The sequence below is a fragment of the Lynx rufus genome, unplaced genomic scaffold (assembly GCF_022079265.1).
Source record: "Lynx rufus isolate CCGP_SWC_20201006 ecotype Redwood Valley unplaced genomic scaffold, mLynRuf1.p SCAF_17, whole genome shotgun sequence".
In the NCBI taxonomy this organism is placed as follows: domain Eukaryota; kingdom Metazoa; phylum Chordata; class Mammalia; order Carnivora; family Felidae; genus Lynx; species Lynx rufus.
Genome location: NW_025814831.1, coordinates 33,324,633 through 33,341,865, shown reverse-complemented (window position 1 = coordinate 33,341,865; position 17,233 = coordinate 33,324,633). Strand labels below are relative to the sequence as shown.

The 17,233-nt window shown below is 49.7% G+C and overlaps 1 protein-coding gene and 1 non-coding gene across 2 annotated transcripts in view; both read left to right on the top strand.

Annotated features, from left to right (window-relative positions):
• Positions 1–17,233, top strand: part of GALNT16 (polypeptide N-acetylgalactosaminyltransferase 16) — a 90,418-nt gene that overhangs the window by 69,118 nt on the left and 4,067 nt on the right. The window contains exons 8-13 of the mRNA XM_047079881.1: positions 1,712–1,796; positions 2,094–2,197; positions 8,321–8,447; positions 9,719–9,811; positions 11,453–11,536; positions 16,741–16,882. Coding sequence (XP_046935837.1) covers positions 1,712–1,796; positions 2,094–2,197; positions 8,321–8,447; positions 9,719–9,811; positions 11,453–11,536; positions 16,741–16,882 — 635 coding nt within the window. The remainder of the gene's footprint in view (positions 1–1,711; positions 1,797–2,093; positions 2,198–8,320; positions 8,448–9,718; positions 9,812–11,452; positions 11,537–16,740; positions 16,883–17,233) is intronic.
• On the top strand, positions 6,174–6,246 carry TRNAQ-CUG (transfer RNA glutamine (anticodon CUG)). Its single transcript has one exon. It is a non-coding gene; the product is annotated as a tRNA-Gln (tRNA).

The following is a 17,233-nucleotide window of genomic DNA, read 5'->3' as shown; positions in this document are numbered from 1 at the left end:
CTGGGACCATGGCCACAGGCCCTGGCAGAAGGCATGATTATGACAGTGTCTTGGGCGGGGAGGGGAGTCCTCAACCTTGCATGACTTCTAATACGTATAGCTGGAGGTGGTGTGGACACGGGCTGTCTAATACGGTAGCTATTAGCTCCATTTGGCTATTGAGCTCTTCAAATGTGACCAGTCTGAATTGAGATGTGCTGTAAGTGTAAAATACACACCAAGTTTCAAAGTCTTAGTACGAAAGAATGTGAAACATCTCCTCACGGGGCGCCTGGGTGGCTCAGTCCATTAAATGACTGATCCAACTCCGGCCCAGGTCATGAACTCACCGTTCATGGGTTCGAGCCCCACATAGGGCTCTGTGCTGACAGCTTGGAGCCTGGAGCCTGCTTCAGATTCTGTCTCCCTCTTTCTCTGCCCCTCCTCTCCTTGCTGTCTGTCTGTCTCTCTCTCTCTCAAAAATAAATAAACATTGGGGCGCCTGGGTGGCGCAGTCGGTTAAGCGTCCGACTTCAGCCAGGTCATGATCTTGCGGTCCGTGAGTTCGAGCCCCGCGTCAGGCTCTGGGCTGATGGCTCAGAGCCTGGAGCCTGTTTCCGATTCTGTGTCTCCCTCTCTCTCTGCCCTCCCCCGTTCATGCTCTGTCTCTCTCTGTCCCAAAAATAAATAAACGTTGAAAAAAAAAATTTTAAAATAAATAAACATTAAAAAATTATTTTAATATCTCCTCAGTGATTTTGTATATTGATTACATGTTGAAATGAAAACATTGGATATATTGCACTAAATATATTATGCAAATCAATTTCATATGTTCTTACTTTTGAATATGGCTACTAGAAAAATTTAAATTACGTATGTGGCTTGCATTTCTGGCTTGCATCTTATTTCTTTTGGACAGCTCTGGTCTAGACTTCAGAGTGGTGCTGTTCAATAGAATAGCCATATTTGGCTACCTAAACTTAAATTAATTAAAATTAGGTAAAATTCAAATTTACTTCCTAAGTTGCACTAGCCACATTTCCAGAGCTCGGTAACCACGTGTGGCGACTGCTTACCATATTAAACAGTGCGGATACAGAACATGACCATCATTGCAGAAAGTTCTATCGGACAAGCTGCACTAGACAATCTGTTGCTAGGAGCTAGTGGGCAGAGTGGTTTTCCTATTTGGGGCCCAGAGTTCCAAAAAATGGATACAGCAGTTCCTTAGATCCTGGGAGTTGAGTGGAAGTCTGAAGGGAGCCAGGCATTTCTCCTTTAGGAAAATCACCTCAGGGCCTTTGCATTTGCTGTTCCCCCAGCTAGAATTCCCTTTCCCCAGATATCTCCATGAATCAGTCCTTCATTCAGGTCAAATGTGACCTCATTAGGGAGTCTTTCCTGACTACCCTTACTAGAATAGCATGGATACCTTTCTTTCTTTTTTTTTTATTTTTTTTATTTTTCTTTTTAGCACTTTCCCCTTCGACTAGCAGATTATGCTTTTATTGATTTATCTTTGTAGCTCTGTCTTTCCCAGTAGATTGAAACTCAATGAGGACAGGGGCTTGTCTCATTCTGAGTGAAGGAACGACTGCATGAATTGCCCAAGGCCCTCTATGAGCTGGGCTCTGATCAAGGGAGACACCAAGGGCTGGCAGAGCGAGGGAGCAGCCACCGCCAGTGGGCTCTGCCCAGAGCTCTGTCCTCACCCTGCTCTGTCCCTTAGGATTTGACTGGAGCCTGCATTTCAAGTGGGAGCAGATCCCTCTTGAGCAGAAGATTGCCAGGACCGACCCCACCAAGCCCATAAGGTCAGTGCAGCTTTGGGCTCTGCAGAGACCCCATCCTTCCCTGGGTTGAGGGCCTGGGAGGCAGCTGGGGGGCCGTTTAGTTGCTGGTGCTCCTGCAGGTGTGCGATTTAAGTGCTGACTCAGTTCCAGGTCTCAGGGACAGAGAGGACAGAGGCCAGGGAGCTGGTCAGATATCCTGCCCCTGTGACTCTGCAAGCAGGTGATTGTGGGGCAAATGGCCCGGGGTTCTGGAACCACCTAGAAGGGCTCCCAGCTTCTCCAGCTCATGCATTGCCTCTCTCCTCTCCTTGCTCCTAGGACGCCCGTCATAGCTGGGGGAATCTTCGTGATCGACAAGTCCTGGTTTAACCATTTGGGAAAGTATGATGCCCAGATGGACATCTGGGGGGGAGAGAATTTTGGTAAGTTGGAAAATAACAATAGCAAAAATAACAATAGATAACCTGCTCGAGCACTTTCTATGCACAAGGCCCTGTTCTAAACATGTATTAATGTGTTTTATCCTCACAACCTCACAACAATCTGAGGTAAGTACTATTTTATCTCCATTTTATTTTATTTTATTTTATTTTTTTTTTAAATTTTTTTTTTTTCAATGTTTATTTATTTTTGGGACAGAGAGAGACAGAGCATGAACGGGGGAGGGGCAGAGAGAGAGGGAGACACAGAATCGGAAACAGGCTCCAGGCTCTGAGCCATCAGCCCAGAGCCCGACGCGGGGCTCGAACTCACGGACCGCGAGATCGTGACCTGGCTGAAGTCAGACGCTTAACCGACTGCGCCACCCAGGCGCCCCTATTTTATCTCCATTTTACTGATAAAGAAACTGAGAGAGAGGTTAAGTAATTTGTCCAGAGCCACACAGCTAGCAGCCAGAGAGATTTAGGTGGTCAGGGGGAGACTGTGGCCGCATGGCTAGACGTGTGTGAAAGAACACACAGACTTGTAGCCTGGACTGCAGCTTAAACACGCGGCAGCTTCTCTTCCAGAAGAGCCAGGCGGGGGCAGAGTGGACTTTGGTGGTCAAATGTAAGTAATGGGGTCAGATGGCCTGGGTACAAATACTGGCCCTTCTACCTGTGAGCTGTTTGGCCCTGGACAAGTTAAAGCCTCCCTAAGTCTCTTTCCTCAAGAGGCCGGTATGAATACTAAATGAGAGATGAGTTAAAAATGTTTGGTGTGGGGGGCGCCTGGGTGGCTCAGTCGGTTGAGCGACCGACTTTGTCTCAGGTCATGATCTCACGGTCCGTGGGTTCGAGCCCCGCGTCGGGCTCGGTGCTGACAGCTCAGAGGCTGGAGCCTGTTTCGGATTCTGTGTCTCCTTCTCTCTCTGCCCCTCCCCCACTCATACTCTGTCTCTCTCTCAAAAATAAAGAAATGTAAAAAAAAAAAAAAAAAAAGATTAAAAAAATATATGGCATGGTGCTGGCAGCCATTATCATTACTTTTGGGGCCATGGGAGCCCTCTCGCTCCAGCAGGAAAGGCAGGAGCCCAGCAAACCCCCAGGGTCACCCGTGAGGTTCAGTTAGATAAAGGCCCAGTACAGATGGAACACCCAACATGGGTAATTTAAGGGGGGTTACTAAAAAGGCAGTTCACACAGTGCAGGCAAGATACAGACAGCCGCAGGGACAGTACTAGGCTGGGCTGGTGGCTGCTATGAAGTGTAGCCACCCTAGGTCTGAAAGTCAGGGAGGGAGTGCCCTCTGACAGGAGCTGTGGTCTTGGGACACCTGTAGCCAGCCCACAGCACCGAGGTAGAGGGTGTGGGGGGATGAACACCCACCCTCACTCTCCCCTCTCCTCGCTCTGACCGACCCTGCCAGCCCACAAGATGGGAGCCTGGTGGTGCGGCCCACGCGGCAGGGAGTGGGGTGAAGGATGGGGAGTGAGTGCTCGGGGGTTTCCAGTTCTTGCTCCTGTGGTGACCCAGTCCTTTGCAGAGCCCTCTGTTCCCTTCTTCATCCTGACCAGGTTTCTTGCAAAGTAAATATGGCTGGTGGTATTGCACCCATTTGCCAGGTGGGAAAACTGAGGTGGACGCCGCCTTCCAGATTTCAGTCAGGTTGCTCCACGTCTGACGGGGGTATGGAGTGCCTCTACCAGAGCCCTTTAAATGTGAGGTGTGATCAAAGCAAATGCTGGGTTTCTGAGAGGTGAGGAGGGAGTCTTCCTTCGCTCTCCCTGGTCAGGACACGGATGAGCAGCGGGGCTTACAACAGGCCTGATCCCAACTCAAAACCAACTGGAGTGGAAACAGGCGTGGAATGTTCTCCCCTTTGTAACTTACTCTTGGAAACCGTTTCCAGACAGGCCTTTAGAGGAGTAAATTCTGGGAACTAGGGTGCGTTGACCCTTCCGTTCTGACCTCCTTTGCACATGTTTTTGGCTCAAGTGGCCTCCTGTGTGTTCCTGGGAGCTTTGGCAAAGCCAGTTTCCTGCAAAGATTCTGAGGACTAGGAAACTAATGGTCTCTCCTGCATCCAGGAGCCTTTTTCTTTTGTCTTTTTTTTTTCTTTTTTTCAAGGCTGGTGATTGACAGAGAAACAAGTGACTGATCAAATAGCTAACTTCAAACTCTGCCTGAGGCAAGGGCTCAGTGGTTGGGGAACTTGAAAGGTGAACCACAGAGTGTTTCTGGGAAGGGTTTTGTTTCTTAGAAGAAATTCAAAGAAATTTCTAGGATAGCCATGGTGCTCAGATGTTCAGCTGCTGGGAGCAGTTTTGAGCCAGGAGAGGCCTGCCGCTGGTGGGTTTGGGCCTTTCGTTTTATTCCTTTGTTGAAGGAAGGGAAATGTCCAAACTGAGACTCATTCCCGCGTCCTCAGAGAGCCAAACTCAGAGCCCAGAGGCCACCATAAGGGCAGGTGACAAACATGAAAACCCTGGGATTCCCATTAGAGAGCCTTTCATTATTTTTTCTTTTTTTTTTTTTAATATGAAATTTATTGTCAAACTGGTTTCCATACAACACCCAGTGCTCCTCCCAACAGGTGCCCTCCTCAATGCCCATCACCCACTCTCCCTCCCTCCCACCCCCCATCAACCCTCAGTGTATTCTCAGTTAGAGATCCTTTTATTTATTTTATTTATTTATTTTTTAACGTTTATTCATTTTAGACAGAGAGGCAGAGCATGAATGGGGGAAGGTCAGAGAGAGAGGGAGACACAGAATCTGAAACAGGCTCCAGGCTCTGAGCTCTCAGCACAGAGCCTGATGCGGGGCTCGAACTCACGGACCGCGAGATCATGACCTGAGCCGAAGTCAGTCGCCCAACCGACTGAGCCACCCAGGCGCCCCTAGAGATCCTTTTAAAAGACAGTCCCAGGGGCGCCTGGGTGGCTCAGTCGGTTAAGCGGCCAACTTCGGCTCAGGTCATGATCTCGGGGTCCATGAGTTCGAGCCCTGCGTCGGGCTCTGTGCTGACAGCTCAGAGCCTGGAGCCTGTTTCAGATTCTGTGTCTCCCTCTCTCTGACCCTCCCCCATTCATGCTCTGTCTCTCTCTGTCTCAAAAATAAATAAACGTTAAAAAAAAAAAAAAGAAAGAGAAAAAGAAAAGCTCCTGGAGGCAAATATCACAATATCTTAAAAATAAATAAATAAATAAATAAAATAAAAGACAGTCCCATCAAGCCAGTCCCCTGCTCCTCTGCTCGTGACCCTGCAAGGACTCCCTCAACACTGACAGCAAAACCCAAAGTCCTCGTGCCTTGGGTCCTTCCCCCACAGCACACTATCAGCTCTGCCCACATCTCCTGCCTCTCTCACCCGGCCTCACTCCACTCCAGCAGCTAGCCCCGCCAGGCCTCTTTGCCACCACCTGCAACTTGCCATGCCTGGGACTTACCACCTACTCTAGCCTCTACTTCTTTTCCCTTGCTGGTCCCTCTGCCTGGAATGCTTGTCCCCTAAAAGCCACACGAGTGGCTTCCTCACCTCCTTCAGGACTTAGCTCAAATGTCCCCTTCTGAGTGATAACTTCCCAGTCAGTCTAATTAAAACTGTAGCCCCCCCACAACAGCTCCCCCTTCTTCAGCCCCACCTGCTTCCTTTGTCTCCATTGTACTTACTACCGCCAGATAGACTACGTATTTTATTCATTTTCTGGTCTACTTGTCGTTTTCTTTCTTATTTTAGTGAGTCCCTGTCTCCTACCCATCAGTGTAAGGATTCTAGAACAGCATACAACACATAATGAACAGGTTCCCGATAAAATTTTACTGAATGAACGAAAGAATCTGTTTCAAACAGTGCAGCTTGCTGGACAAAATGTGAACTTGACATTGTAATTCTGCAGCAGAGTGTTTGGGTGATCTTGGAGAGGTTAAGATGTTTGAGCTCCCCAGTCCTGATTAGGAACATGGGGATAGGGGTGCCTGGATGGCTCAGTTGGTAGAGCATGTGACTCTGGATCTCAGGGTCATGAGTTCAAGCCCCACGTTGGGTATGGAGCCTACTTAAAAAGAATAAATAAATTTACAAAAATAAAACAAACAAAAAGCCCATGGGGATAATAATACTAGCTTCATCTGCTTGCTGTGAGAATTAGACCTGGCATGGCACATAGCAAGTGCTCAGTAAATGGGTGATGCTTACTGTTCATTACTGCCTTGTGGATAATGACAATAACAGCATGGACAGTATGGCCTGGTGGGATGAAGTGACTTAACTAGCATAACCAATCTAGTCTGGCAGAAATGGAACTAGAAAGTAACTCCTCTGTCCCCCAGGTCTGCCCCTAGTTCTAAATCTCAGTTGTTGAACCAGTTGCAAAGCTCATCCCGGGAGAAGGGACACAAGCCCGGCAGTCTGCAGGCCTACCTAGGAAGCCCATTAACATACCCAACCATGAGCATGGGTCCGGATATGCCACATGTCCAGTCCTCGCCCCTGGCCTGTGTCTGGAAGCTGCCTGCTGCACACAGTCTAGCCAGAGGTGGGTGTTAGTCGCAGCGAGGGGGCTTGGGCCCTGACCATCTGTGCCAGGTGAGAACCCCCAGACCTGGCCAGGGACCAGTGTCTGTATGGCCAACTGGGGAGTGGGAGATGGACCAAGTCTAGAGCTCATGAGAAAACGGTCTTCCTTTTTTTCAATTAAAAACAAACAAACAAAAAAGGATTATGTATTTTCTGGGACAGGAAAGAGGTGTTTTAATGTCACAGGGTGCCCACCTGCAGGGTTAATATGAAAGAGTAATCAGAAGAGATGATGTGAGGTCCAGCAGGCTGCCAAGATGGGTCCTTGCCAGAAGTGACGACTGTTGAGTGTAGAGTAGAGTAGGCAGGGGCACCTGAGTGGCTCAGTCGGTTAAGCGTCCGACTTCAGCTCAGGTCATGATCTCACTGTTGGTGGGTTCGAGCCCCGCGTCGGGCTCTGTGCTGACAGCTCAGAGCCTGGAGCCTGCTTCCAGTTCTGTATCTCCCTCTCTCTCTGCCCCTCCCCCATTCACACTCTGTCTCTCTGTGTCTCTTGAAACTAAAATAAATGTTAAAAAAAAAAAAAAATTTGAGAATAGAGCAGGCAGCTTGTGCTGTTCCCTTCCGGGAAGCAGAATGGCCACCTTCTTGCATCTCTCAGCACTAAGAGGGACCACAGTCACATGCAGAAGCTCATTCAGCATCCCAACCACTATCAAACAGAAGTGTGTCTCAAGAGGGCCAGTGGTAGCCTGTGCATGGAGACCACCTGCGCCAAGAGGGAGGTCCGGGGCCAGAAAGAGTGGCCCGTGGCCTGATTGGTGGCGGGTTTTCCAGCCTCATGGGTGTCTAGGACTGACTGACGAGCAAATGCATTCTTCTTTAGCAATGTCTGGATGGGGCTTTGTAGTCAGAGGCTGGAAATGATACTGCATTTGATTCGGTTTTCCTTCTGCTCATGGTCTTGGTGTTCCTTCAAAGCTTTTCCACCTGGGCACCTGGGTGACTCAGTCCGTTGAGCCTCCAACTCTTGATTTCAGCTTGGGTCATGATCCTGGGGTCATGGGATCGAGCCCTGCATTGGGCTTCGCCCTGAATGTGGAGCCTGCCTAGGATTCTGTCTCTCTCTCTCTCTCTCTCTCTCTCTGTCTCAAAAAAATAAAACAAAACAAAAAACCTTTCCTCTCCTAGGGCTCAGATACGGGCAGTGTGTATGGGGAGCATGTAGGGAGGGTGTGTATGTGTGGTAGGTATGGAGGGGACGTGTGTGGAGGGTGTGTGTTTGCGGTGTGTGTGGAGGGGGGAATGTGGGTCAAAGGGGTGTATATGGAGGGTATGTGTGTGTGTGGTGTGGGTAGAGGGGGTGTGTGTGGAGGGGGCATGTGTGTGCTGGGGGGCGGGGGTATGTACATGCACGGAGCGAGCGGTCAGGAACATGTTCAAGGTTGGGCATACCCCATGTAAATAAATGGCCCTAGGAACCCTGAGCCCAGCACATGCCTTCAAAGAGACACCAAAGGCAAGGGAGGCTAGCTCCTCCCGGCCTTCACTCAGTGGGGACCTGCCAGGGGCTCTTCCCTCCTGACAGCTGCCATTTCCTGCAGAGCTCTCCTTCAGGGTGTGGATGTGCGGTGGGAGCTTGGAGATCGTGCCCTGCAGCCGGGTGGGCCACGTCTTCAGGAAACGGCACCCCTACAACTTCCCTGAGGGCAATGCCCTCACCTACATCAGGTAGGTCACAGTGCAAAGGGCACCAGGCTAGGAGCTAAGACACCTGGCTTCTAGACCCCAGCCCAGTCAGTTACTCGTGCGACTCTGGGCAGCCACCCCACCTCTCTGGGCCTCAGTTTCCCCATCTGTTCCCTCCAATTCTGGGATTCCAGGTACTTTCAAGGGTGGAAGGATGAAACCGAGTGTGGACGCCAGGCCTCCCTTGTCTTGACTCTCTTTGCCCGGGAGTATATTGGAAAACTGGCCCAATGCCTACCTGGGAGCTGCCCTCCACTCACTGGGCCCCAAGTTCTGGTCATGGATGCCATGTCCTGACCCTGACTTGGTCAGCATCTGCCCACCCATGTCCCCAGCCCCAGGATGTGCTTGGTCTTGAGGGGGAGCGGGCAAGGTCCTAGAGACCAGCCATCGCCTGCTCTCCTGGAGGGGGTGGAAGGGGAGGCGGGGAAGAGTGTCATGAGCACCCCCTTTGAGGACAGTTTTTTGGCTTGTCAGGCCCGTGCTCCCTTGTTTGTAGCAGTAGCTCCCCAGTGTAGCTAACCGAATGGCTTAATATTTCGGTTTGCTTCTCCCCCACCCCTTTTTGCGTTGTCTCTATAATGATAAAAGTAACACGTGTTCACCGTAAAATGCAAGATATTATATATACATATCTGTCCACACATGTGCTTTTACTCTTTACATCACATGTGGAGAAAAAAGCAAAAGTCCCTTTTACCCAGTCTGACTCCTATCCCCCTTGGCTCTCTCGAAGTAACTACTGGGTATAGATTTCTGGTCTCTCATTTCGGCCCTTTGACTCATTTTCATGCACGTACTTTAGGTGGAGGGAAGCACACATACCACAACTTTGTGTTTTACGTACATAGGGTCAAGTTGTGTGTTCTTTCTGCAATGTGCTTTCCTGCTGCTCACACTAAATTCTAGACATCCTTCCATGGCGCGTACTCCATCCTGGAGAAGTAGGGGTCATTATGCTCCTATTGGTGAGCATTTAGGTTGCCACCCATGTCTTACTAAACAGATATTTGGTACATGTCCTTTTGCCCCCATGTAGGTATTTTGGCAGAACAGATGCCTCAAGTGGAGTGTCAGAGAGCATACAGACACGAGCTGATGGACGTTGACAGATTACATAGTCATTTATACCATCAGTATTATTTCACGCACACTCCTGAGATCCTCAACACCCTGTGCTGTGCAGAGCTGATCTTGGTCCTAACTCTGTGACCACCCTGGTGACTTCGTTTTGCTCCTTCCTCCCCTTTTAGGAATACCAAGCGCACTGCAGAGGTGTGGATGGATGAATACAAGCAGTATTACTATGAGGCCCGGCCCTCGGCCATCGGAAAGGCCTTTGGCAGGTGGGCCCCCTCGACCAGCCCCGTTTGCCTCCCTCCGCCCACGTTAGCACAGCCATAGCAAAACACAAACCGTGGACGCCAGGGAAAAACTCACTGTCTCCTCGGCAACTGAGCCCCTCCCCACTGGGCTCTTGGGAGTCGGGGGATATGGTAGGATATGCAATGTGAGATAGGACTGGGTTCTTGAGGAGCATGCAGCCTCTTGGGGAGAAATAAGCAGAGAGGGCTCGCTTACAAAGAGCTGCCCGTTCACAAGCTGCCTGCAGGAAAAAGGACATCTGTGGGAGTACTTAGTGTCCTGCCCGACTGTCTGCGGAAAACACTTGGGGTTTTGCCGCCACCCCCCCGCCGTTAGCCTGTTTTCCTGTCCTGGACTCGTGTGACTACCGTCTAGTTAAGCATTTTCAAAATGTAGATTGGTTATAAAGTCGATTTCGTGGGTCGTGACAGTCATTTAAAAAAAAAAAATGATAGACCTAGAACACTATAGATTAGTACAGAGCAGACTAGAAAATAGCACTTGATTGCAGTTAAGGCTAAGTATTGTTCGGTGAAATTTATTTCAGTTATATGTGCGTGTGTGTTTAGCCGTATTTGCACATGGGAATACTCGATCACGGTATAAGATGTATTTATTTCTTACTTAAGGTTGTGGTCAGAAGACTGAAAACATTAGCAATCATCACTGAATCTTCTTGCCTCTGTTTACGCATACCTAGCCCTTTAAAAAAGAAAAGCTGTGTCACTATTTCTGTTAGTGGCAAACTGACGTTTACTGACTAACTACCCTATGGTAGGCTCTTATGCCCTCTTAATTCATTTGATTCTCCGAAAACCTTCCGAGATAGGTAGTCATGTCCCCACTTTACCAGAGAAGAAACCGAGGCTCGGAGAGGCAGTGAAGGTCATCTGTCAGTGGCCATTCTGGTCAGTGAAGCTGAGGAAGCTGGGGAGATCAAACTGTGGATCCATGGGCACATCGGAGGGTTCTTATTTGCCAAAATTCCCCAAAGATGTTTAAAGCGTGCTTGTCTTATTTGACCTTTTCTGCTAAAACTGGAATGCAGGAAAGGAAAGCTTGGAGTTCACTGAGGCTCTGCTCTCTGTGAAAATAAGGACTAGGGAGGGGGCACCTGGGTGGCTCAGTCACTTAGGCATCTGATTCTTGATCTCGGCTTGGGTCATGATCTCACAGTTCATGACATCGAGTCCTGCATCAGGCTCAGAGCTGTTAGATTCTCTCTCTGAGCCGGGATTCTCTCTCCTTCTCTCTCTCTCTCTCTGCCCCTTCCCTGCTCATGCACTCTCTCAAAGTAAATACATTAATAAACTTAAAAAAAAAAAAACCCAAAGGACTAGGGAGTGCTGAGGTGTCGAGGAGTGAGAAGCCAGGATAAAGCAGGACCCTCCGTGGGTTGCCCTGATCCTGCAAAATGAGTGGGAATTTGAGGAAAGAAATGAGGAATCGCCAGGATACTTGGAGTGACCTTGCAGGTTGCAGAATGATTTATGGCTGGAGGGCAGGCTTGGAAAGCCGCTGGTCCTGCCCAGCCTGGGGGTAGGCGGACAGAGGGGGCTGGCCTCCTGGGGCTTCCTCCCTGGGCCCCCTTGCCAAAGCCTGAGCCTTTCTTACTGTTTCAGTGTAGCCACACGGATCGAGCAGAGGAAGAAGATGAACTGTAAGTCCTTCCGCTGGTACCTGGATAACGTCTACCCAGAGCTCACGTGAGTGTAGCCCTCAGCTGGTACACCCAGCCTGGGTGGGGCCAGCAGCTAGCTTGGGGGACCCACACTCTGAGATCTCCTCATTGCGGGCAGTCTGGCTCTTTCTAGCTCTCAGTGTGTATCTTCACACGAAGGCTCTGGGGGAATAGGAAGGACACCGCTGGGAGTTAAAAGTGAGATGTGGTAGGAGCCAAACTTTTAACAGACTGGGTCATAGCGCCAGAGATGGGCTTTGTCCCCATAGGAAAACAACTCTGCATTACGTAGCAAAAGCCACAGAAATAAAGATTCATCCCCTTCGACTCTGTTCCCTCCCTTCTGGGAGTTTATCCTAAGGAAATAAGAACAACCAAAGCAAAAAAAAAAAAAAAAAAAAAAACTATTGACAAGCAGATGTTTGGTTGTAGGCTTCTCTGCTGCTGTGAAAAATCGAGAGACAGCTAATAATAGGGGATTGGTTTACTGAGTCCCAATTCCTGGGTCTAAACAAATACTATGCGTCCATTAAGACTACAACCATAAAGACTGACAAAACACTGGCAAATGTTTGCTCTGATAGACTCGAGGCAGAATGCAAATGGCGTGCCCGCTCGAGCCCTAGGGCATCTGAGTGTGTGTGTGTGTGTGTGTGTGTGCACGAGCTGAGCTCCCGGACTGTGGGTGAAGCTGTAAGGCAGGGGTGGGGCAGTGAGGATTCCTTTTTTCTCGTTGCAAAATCCTTTTCAGCAGCTTAACTGCATCCACATGGCTCATGTCCTCACCTCCTTCAGGTCTTGACTCCAATGTCCCCTTCTGAGGGACACCTCCCCGAACAGTCTCTGTTTGAAGACCGCCCCTCCCCCCAGCATCCCCTGCCTAGTTCACCCTCATCACCATCCAGTGCCTGTGTGGCCGGTTAATTTTGTCGTAGCCTCCCTACACGTGACAGTAAGCTCCATGAGGGTAGAGGTGTGCATCTGCTTGTTCACTGCTTTAGCTCCAGCCCCTAGGACAGTGTCTGTCACAAAACTGACACTCAGCTCGATAAATATTTTTAACTGAATAAATTGCGTGGTTAATAAGCCTCAATAGTAATAACTTGGAAATTAGCATTCTCCCTTCTATATAGCTGTCACCTTAGGGAACGGGTTATTCCATTACTGCCAGCTTTCTCCCAAGGATGCTGCTTCGCTTTCCAGAACACTCCACCCCTCAGAGCCTGCATGTCCTTGAAAAAGGCAAGTTGTTGTTCTTTGAGTGCAGATTTGATTTTTGGAAAACAGCTGTATTAGGTGTCGCCAAGTCCAGTGAATAAGGCGATTACCCCAGATAATGGATCCTGGGTCCCACACAGAGCATGACAAGGACTGAATCAAGTGTCAAGAATGAACTGATTCTGGGGCGCCTGGGTGGCTCAGTCGGTTAAGGTCCGACTTTGGCTCCAGTCATGATCTCGCGGTTTATGAGTTTGAGCCCCGTGTCAGACTCTGTGCTGACAGCTCAGAGCCTGGACCCTGCTTCAGATTCTGTGTCTCCCTCTCTCTCTCTGCCCACCACCCCCACCCCCACCCCCAGCTCACACTCTGTCTCTCTCTCTCAAAAATAAATAAACATTAAAAAATGTTAAAAAAAAGAATGAACTGATTCTGGGAGCAGATTTAAAAGAATTTGAAAACAATTTGAGCAACAGCAGCATCCTTGCAAAGGGTCGGCGGCCTAGAAAACCCAGCTCTCCCGACGATGGCTGTGAAGGGAAGAACATTAATTTATAAAAGTATAATAAATGAACCGCTTTTTCCAGTGGCCACTCTTAAGGGGAAAGTTTCATCCAGACGTATCATTTCTGAGGGAAAAAGCAGTCTTCCCTTTACCTCCTGTCAGGGTTCAGACAACGCTGGGCTGGAGCCACGGGCTCTAGGCCTCGCGCAGGAGCTGGGAAGCCCCATGGGATGCATCGGGGAGGAGCCGGAACGTGCCTTTCCTCCCCACGCCCGGTCCCCACACACATTCTCCCATGTCATCCCCGGAGGAGCAGGAGGAAGAAGGATTTTCTAACACTCAGAAAGCTGGATCCATCACAAGACAGGAGAGAGGCTGAAACCAGCCATGTTAAATGAGGAGCATGAGTCATCTGTTCTGGCACTGCGGGGACGTTTTAAAAAGCAGTTTCGTTGGTCAGATAGAAACTACGCGCCTCCTTCCTGTCCAGGGTACTCATCCTCGGTCCGCTGTTCGCGTCCTGCCTCGGTTCTCAGGCTGAGGGGCCAGGAGCGCCTCGGGTTGGTTTGGAAGGCCATGTATACACCCAGGGATACCAACGTTCCTCCAAGCAGGGGACCCTCATGGTTGGGCCACACTTGCAGATGGTCAGTGGGGAGACCAAGGAGACCGAGGAGGCCGAGAGCAGCAGCCTGTGCTTTCCTAGGCCCGCCTGTAATCCCAGCACAGCCCTGCCTGTCCCCTCTCGGATCCGAGCTCTGCAGCGGGCCTCAGCAATTGCTAATTTATGACTCTTATTAGGATGGTCAGGAGGAGTTGTACAACTGTGCACACCGTGTTTGCAAGGGTGCCAGTCACACAGTAGAGATTGTACATTTATTACAACACTTCCTGGCAGATGGTGGCAAAAGTCTTCCAACAAAACCAGTATATTATGACAGTTTTCTAACAGATGGAAGGGAAACGTCTTGAGGAAGGGACGCCTTTTGCTATTTCTGCAAGGGCATCTTAAGGGCTAATGGCAGCCCAGCTGGGAGGAGACCCACAGAGAGGGAAGCGGATGCTGACGTAGCTGAGCCTGGCTTGGCCAGGGAGCCGAGGAAGGGTGCCGAATGGTGAAGGTGGCCATCCCAGCTGCTCCAGGGCTGTTACCACACACACACACACACACACACACACACAGGAGCCGCATCGGGTTTGGAGATTGTTGCCCGTGCCCCCGGTTTCCTCCTTTGTGCCGGGGCCATTGCCATGCACGGTGGTGCCCACCTCAGCTCTGAAAGCGGATCGCCCTGCACATGTCCCATTCCTTAGCACAGCTCCAGTGGGGTCTTTGCATCTCAACGCCCTTGCACCTGGCAGGGGTTGCAAGTTCAAATCCTACACTGATTCTATGGGTGATGCAAATCAATCAGGTGGGCAGCAATGAGACACTAGGGAGTTGTAGGGACTGTGGCAAACTGGGATGCAACCCCACCCCCTGCCATGCGGCAGCTGCTACCTACCACCGTGAAGTAGCACCTCTCTGGAAGGCGAGCTCAGTGTGGCCTGATCTTCCTATTTTCTCAAGAAAAGCTGGATTCAGATTTCTTTGTGTAACCCTCAGGGTTTTAATATTGCCAACTAATTAACAGCAACGACAACCATACTATGCAGGTCAGACGGAACATGTATGGGGCCAGATTCAGCTTGGGGGACAGTGGTTTTCAACCTGTGGTCTAGAATTATGCAAACTCTCAAGAGGGGCCTCGAGGAGGTGGATGCTCCTGCCAGGGGCGTGCAAGAGAAAGCGAGGTGTCTTCCTGACGCACCGAGGGAGTAAGTCACAGTTTGGGGGTTCTGGGAGCTTCCGGCCAGCCCTGAGGAAGGGAGACTTGGTTTGGTCGAGATCCTGCAAGTGTCCACAACAAAGAATGCCGGAAGTGTTATGATGCCCCCTCCGCTGCCCACCCGGGTTCTCTTCGGACAGAAGTAACAAGAGGTGGTTAAGATTAGGCCAGACTCTAAGCCCTCCTGGTTCCCCTAACCCTCTGGGGCCACAATCCAAGAGGGTATGACATTCCGAACCCAGGAATATAAGCCTGCATCAGCTGGGGCCAGCAGTCTCCTTGGGTTTATTATCCACAGAGTAAGACGATGTGTCATTTGTGTGTGTGTGTGTGTGTGTGTGTATAATGTGTGTATAAGCATATTTTCCTGGGCATAGCAACATTTCAATAATACAATATTTTGAACTATGCCTGTTTTACTTAACAGTACGTTATAAACATTTTTCCATGTTATCAGATACTCATTCAGTCATTTTAAATGGCTACCGGGTTTTCATTACTACAGATGAATCAGAATTTATTTAGCCCGTCCCTACTGGGGGATATCTATGTTTTCAGTATAAGCAATCACTCAGAGATGGATGTCTTTTAAATTTAATCTCTGCAAACATCCGTAATTATTGAGGCAGTGTAATAAATTCCCAGGATGAGGATTGGGATCGTTAGGTCAAAGGTATGCACATTATTTTGGGGGTGTTTTTTATTATTGGAGTACAGGTGGCATACAATGTTGTATTCATTTCAGGTGTACAACACAGTGAGTCGATAATTCTGTATACATTATGCTGTGCTCCCCATGAGTGTGCACACCGGCCACCATACAACGTTATTACAGTATTATTATATTATTGACTATATTCTCTATATGCTGTACTTTTCTTCTCTCTGACTTATTTTACAACTGGTGGTTCATACCTCTCCACCCCCTTTATCTGTGTGTGCACATTTTTAAGGCTTTTGGTACATCATGCCGCATTGCCCTGCAGAACCATTGGGCTAAATTTATGCTCTCGCCCACAGGGTGTGAGGAGATCCAATCCCGCAGCAATTGCCAACACTGGGGATTGATATTGATTGGTGTTGATATAATTGTGGGTATATCATACGTTTTATATAAATCGATATGTTGAAATAATACATATTTATCACACATTATATTTTATGCACATATATATGGTAAACAAATACTGGTAACTCTCTAATATGTATTTCCTTGATCGTTAGTGAGATCGAATGCATTTTTATATTTGTGGGTGTTAAATTTGCCTCTCCAAAGTGACTTCTTCCCTGTCATTTTGAGATTGCCTTTTGAGTCTACATTTAGACCCTAGCTTCTCCCCAAACTTTCTTCTTTCTGGACTGGGGAGCCCTGGGTTTCTGATCTGAGCTCTCTCCCAAGGGTCCTCCCAAGGCATGGCCTCTGGGGCGGCCCCTGGGGCTCCCAGAGCTGCTCAGACCCAGTGGGCGAGGCTCAATCTTCCCAGCGGCATCCCTGCTCTTTCCCTGTCCCTTGCCCTCCTGCCCCTGCTGGCGAGGGCTGCTCCCCAAGGCCCCTTCCCGTGAGACTGAGGCCAGACCTTGGTGCCTGGGGAGCTGACCAAGTGCTGCCCTCTGGTTGAAGGATGAGTGAGCCTAGAGGGAGCAGAGGACAAGCCTGACCATTCGCTTTTCTCTCAGAGTCCCAGTGAAGGAAGTGCTCCCTGGCATCATTAAGCAGGGGGTTAATTGCTTAGAATCCCAGGGCCAAGACTCAGCCGGAAACTTCCTGCTTGGAATGGGGATCTGCAGAGGGTCCGCCAAGAACCCCCCAGCACCGCAGGTAAGCTGCTTAGGGCCTTGAGGTCCAGACCAGGACGGGGAAAGGAGCCATGGTCGTCATCCAGGAGTGGGGTGTGGGGCTTCCCTCTGCTCCTTCTCATTTTCTCTCTGCTTGCTCCCTCCACAGGGGACCATGCACATTATCCCCTCACACGACTCCTTGGCTCTGCTCCTGCCACATTCCCGTCCCCTTTCCTACACTTTGCACAGTTGCCCTCTGTGAACCACCCACTTTCTCCTTGCTGAGGGAGAAATGCTTCCCAGGAGCACCCAGTTCTCCCCCGGGATGCAGCCATGGCCAGCATGTATGATGGGCAGCAGGGCATCCCAGACTCCTGTGTGTGCATGCATG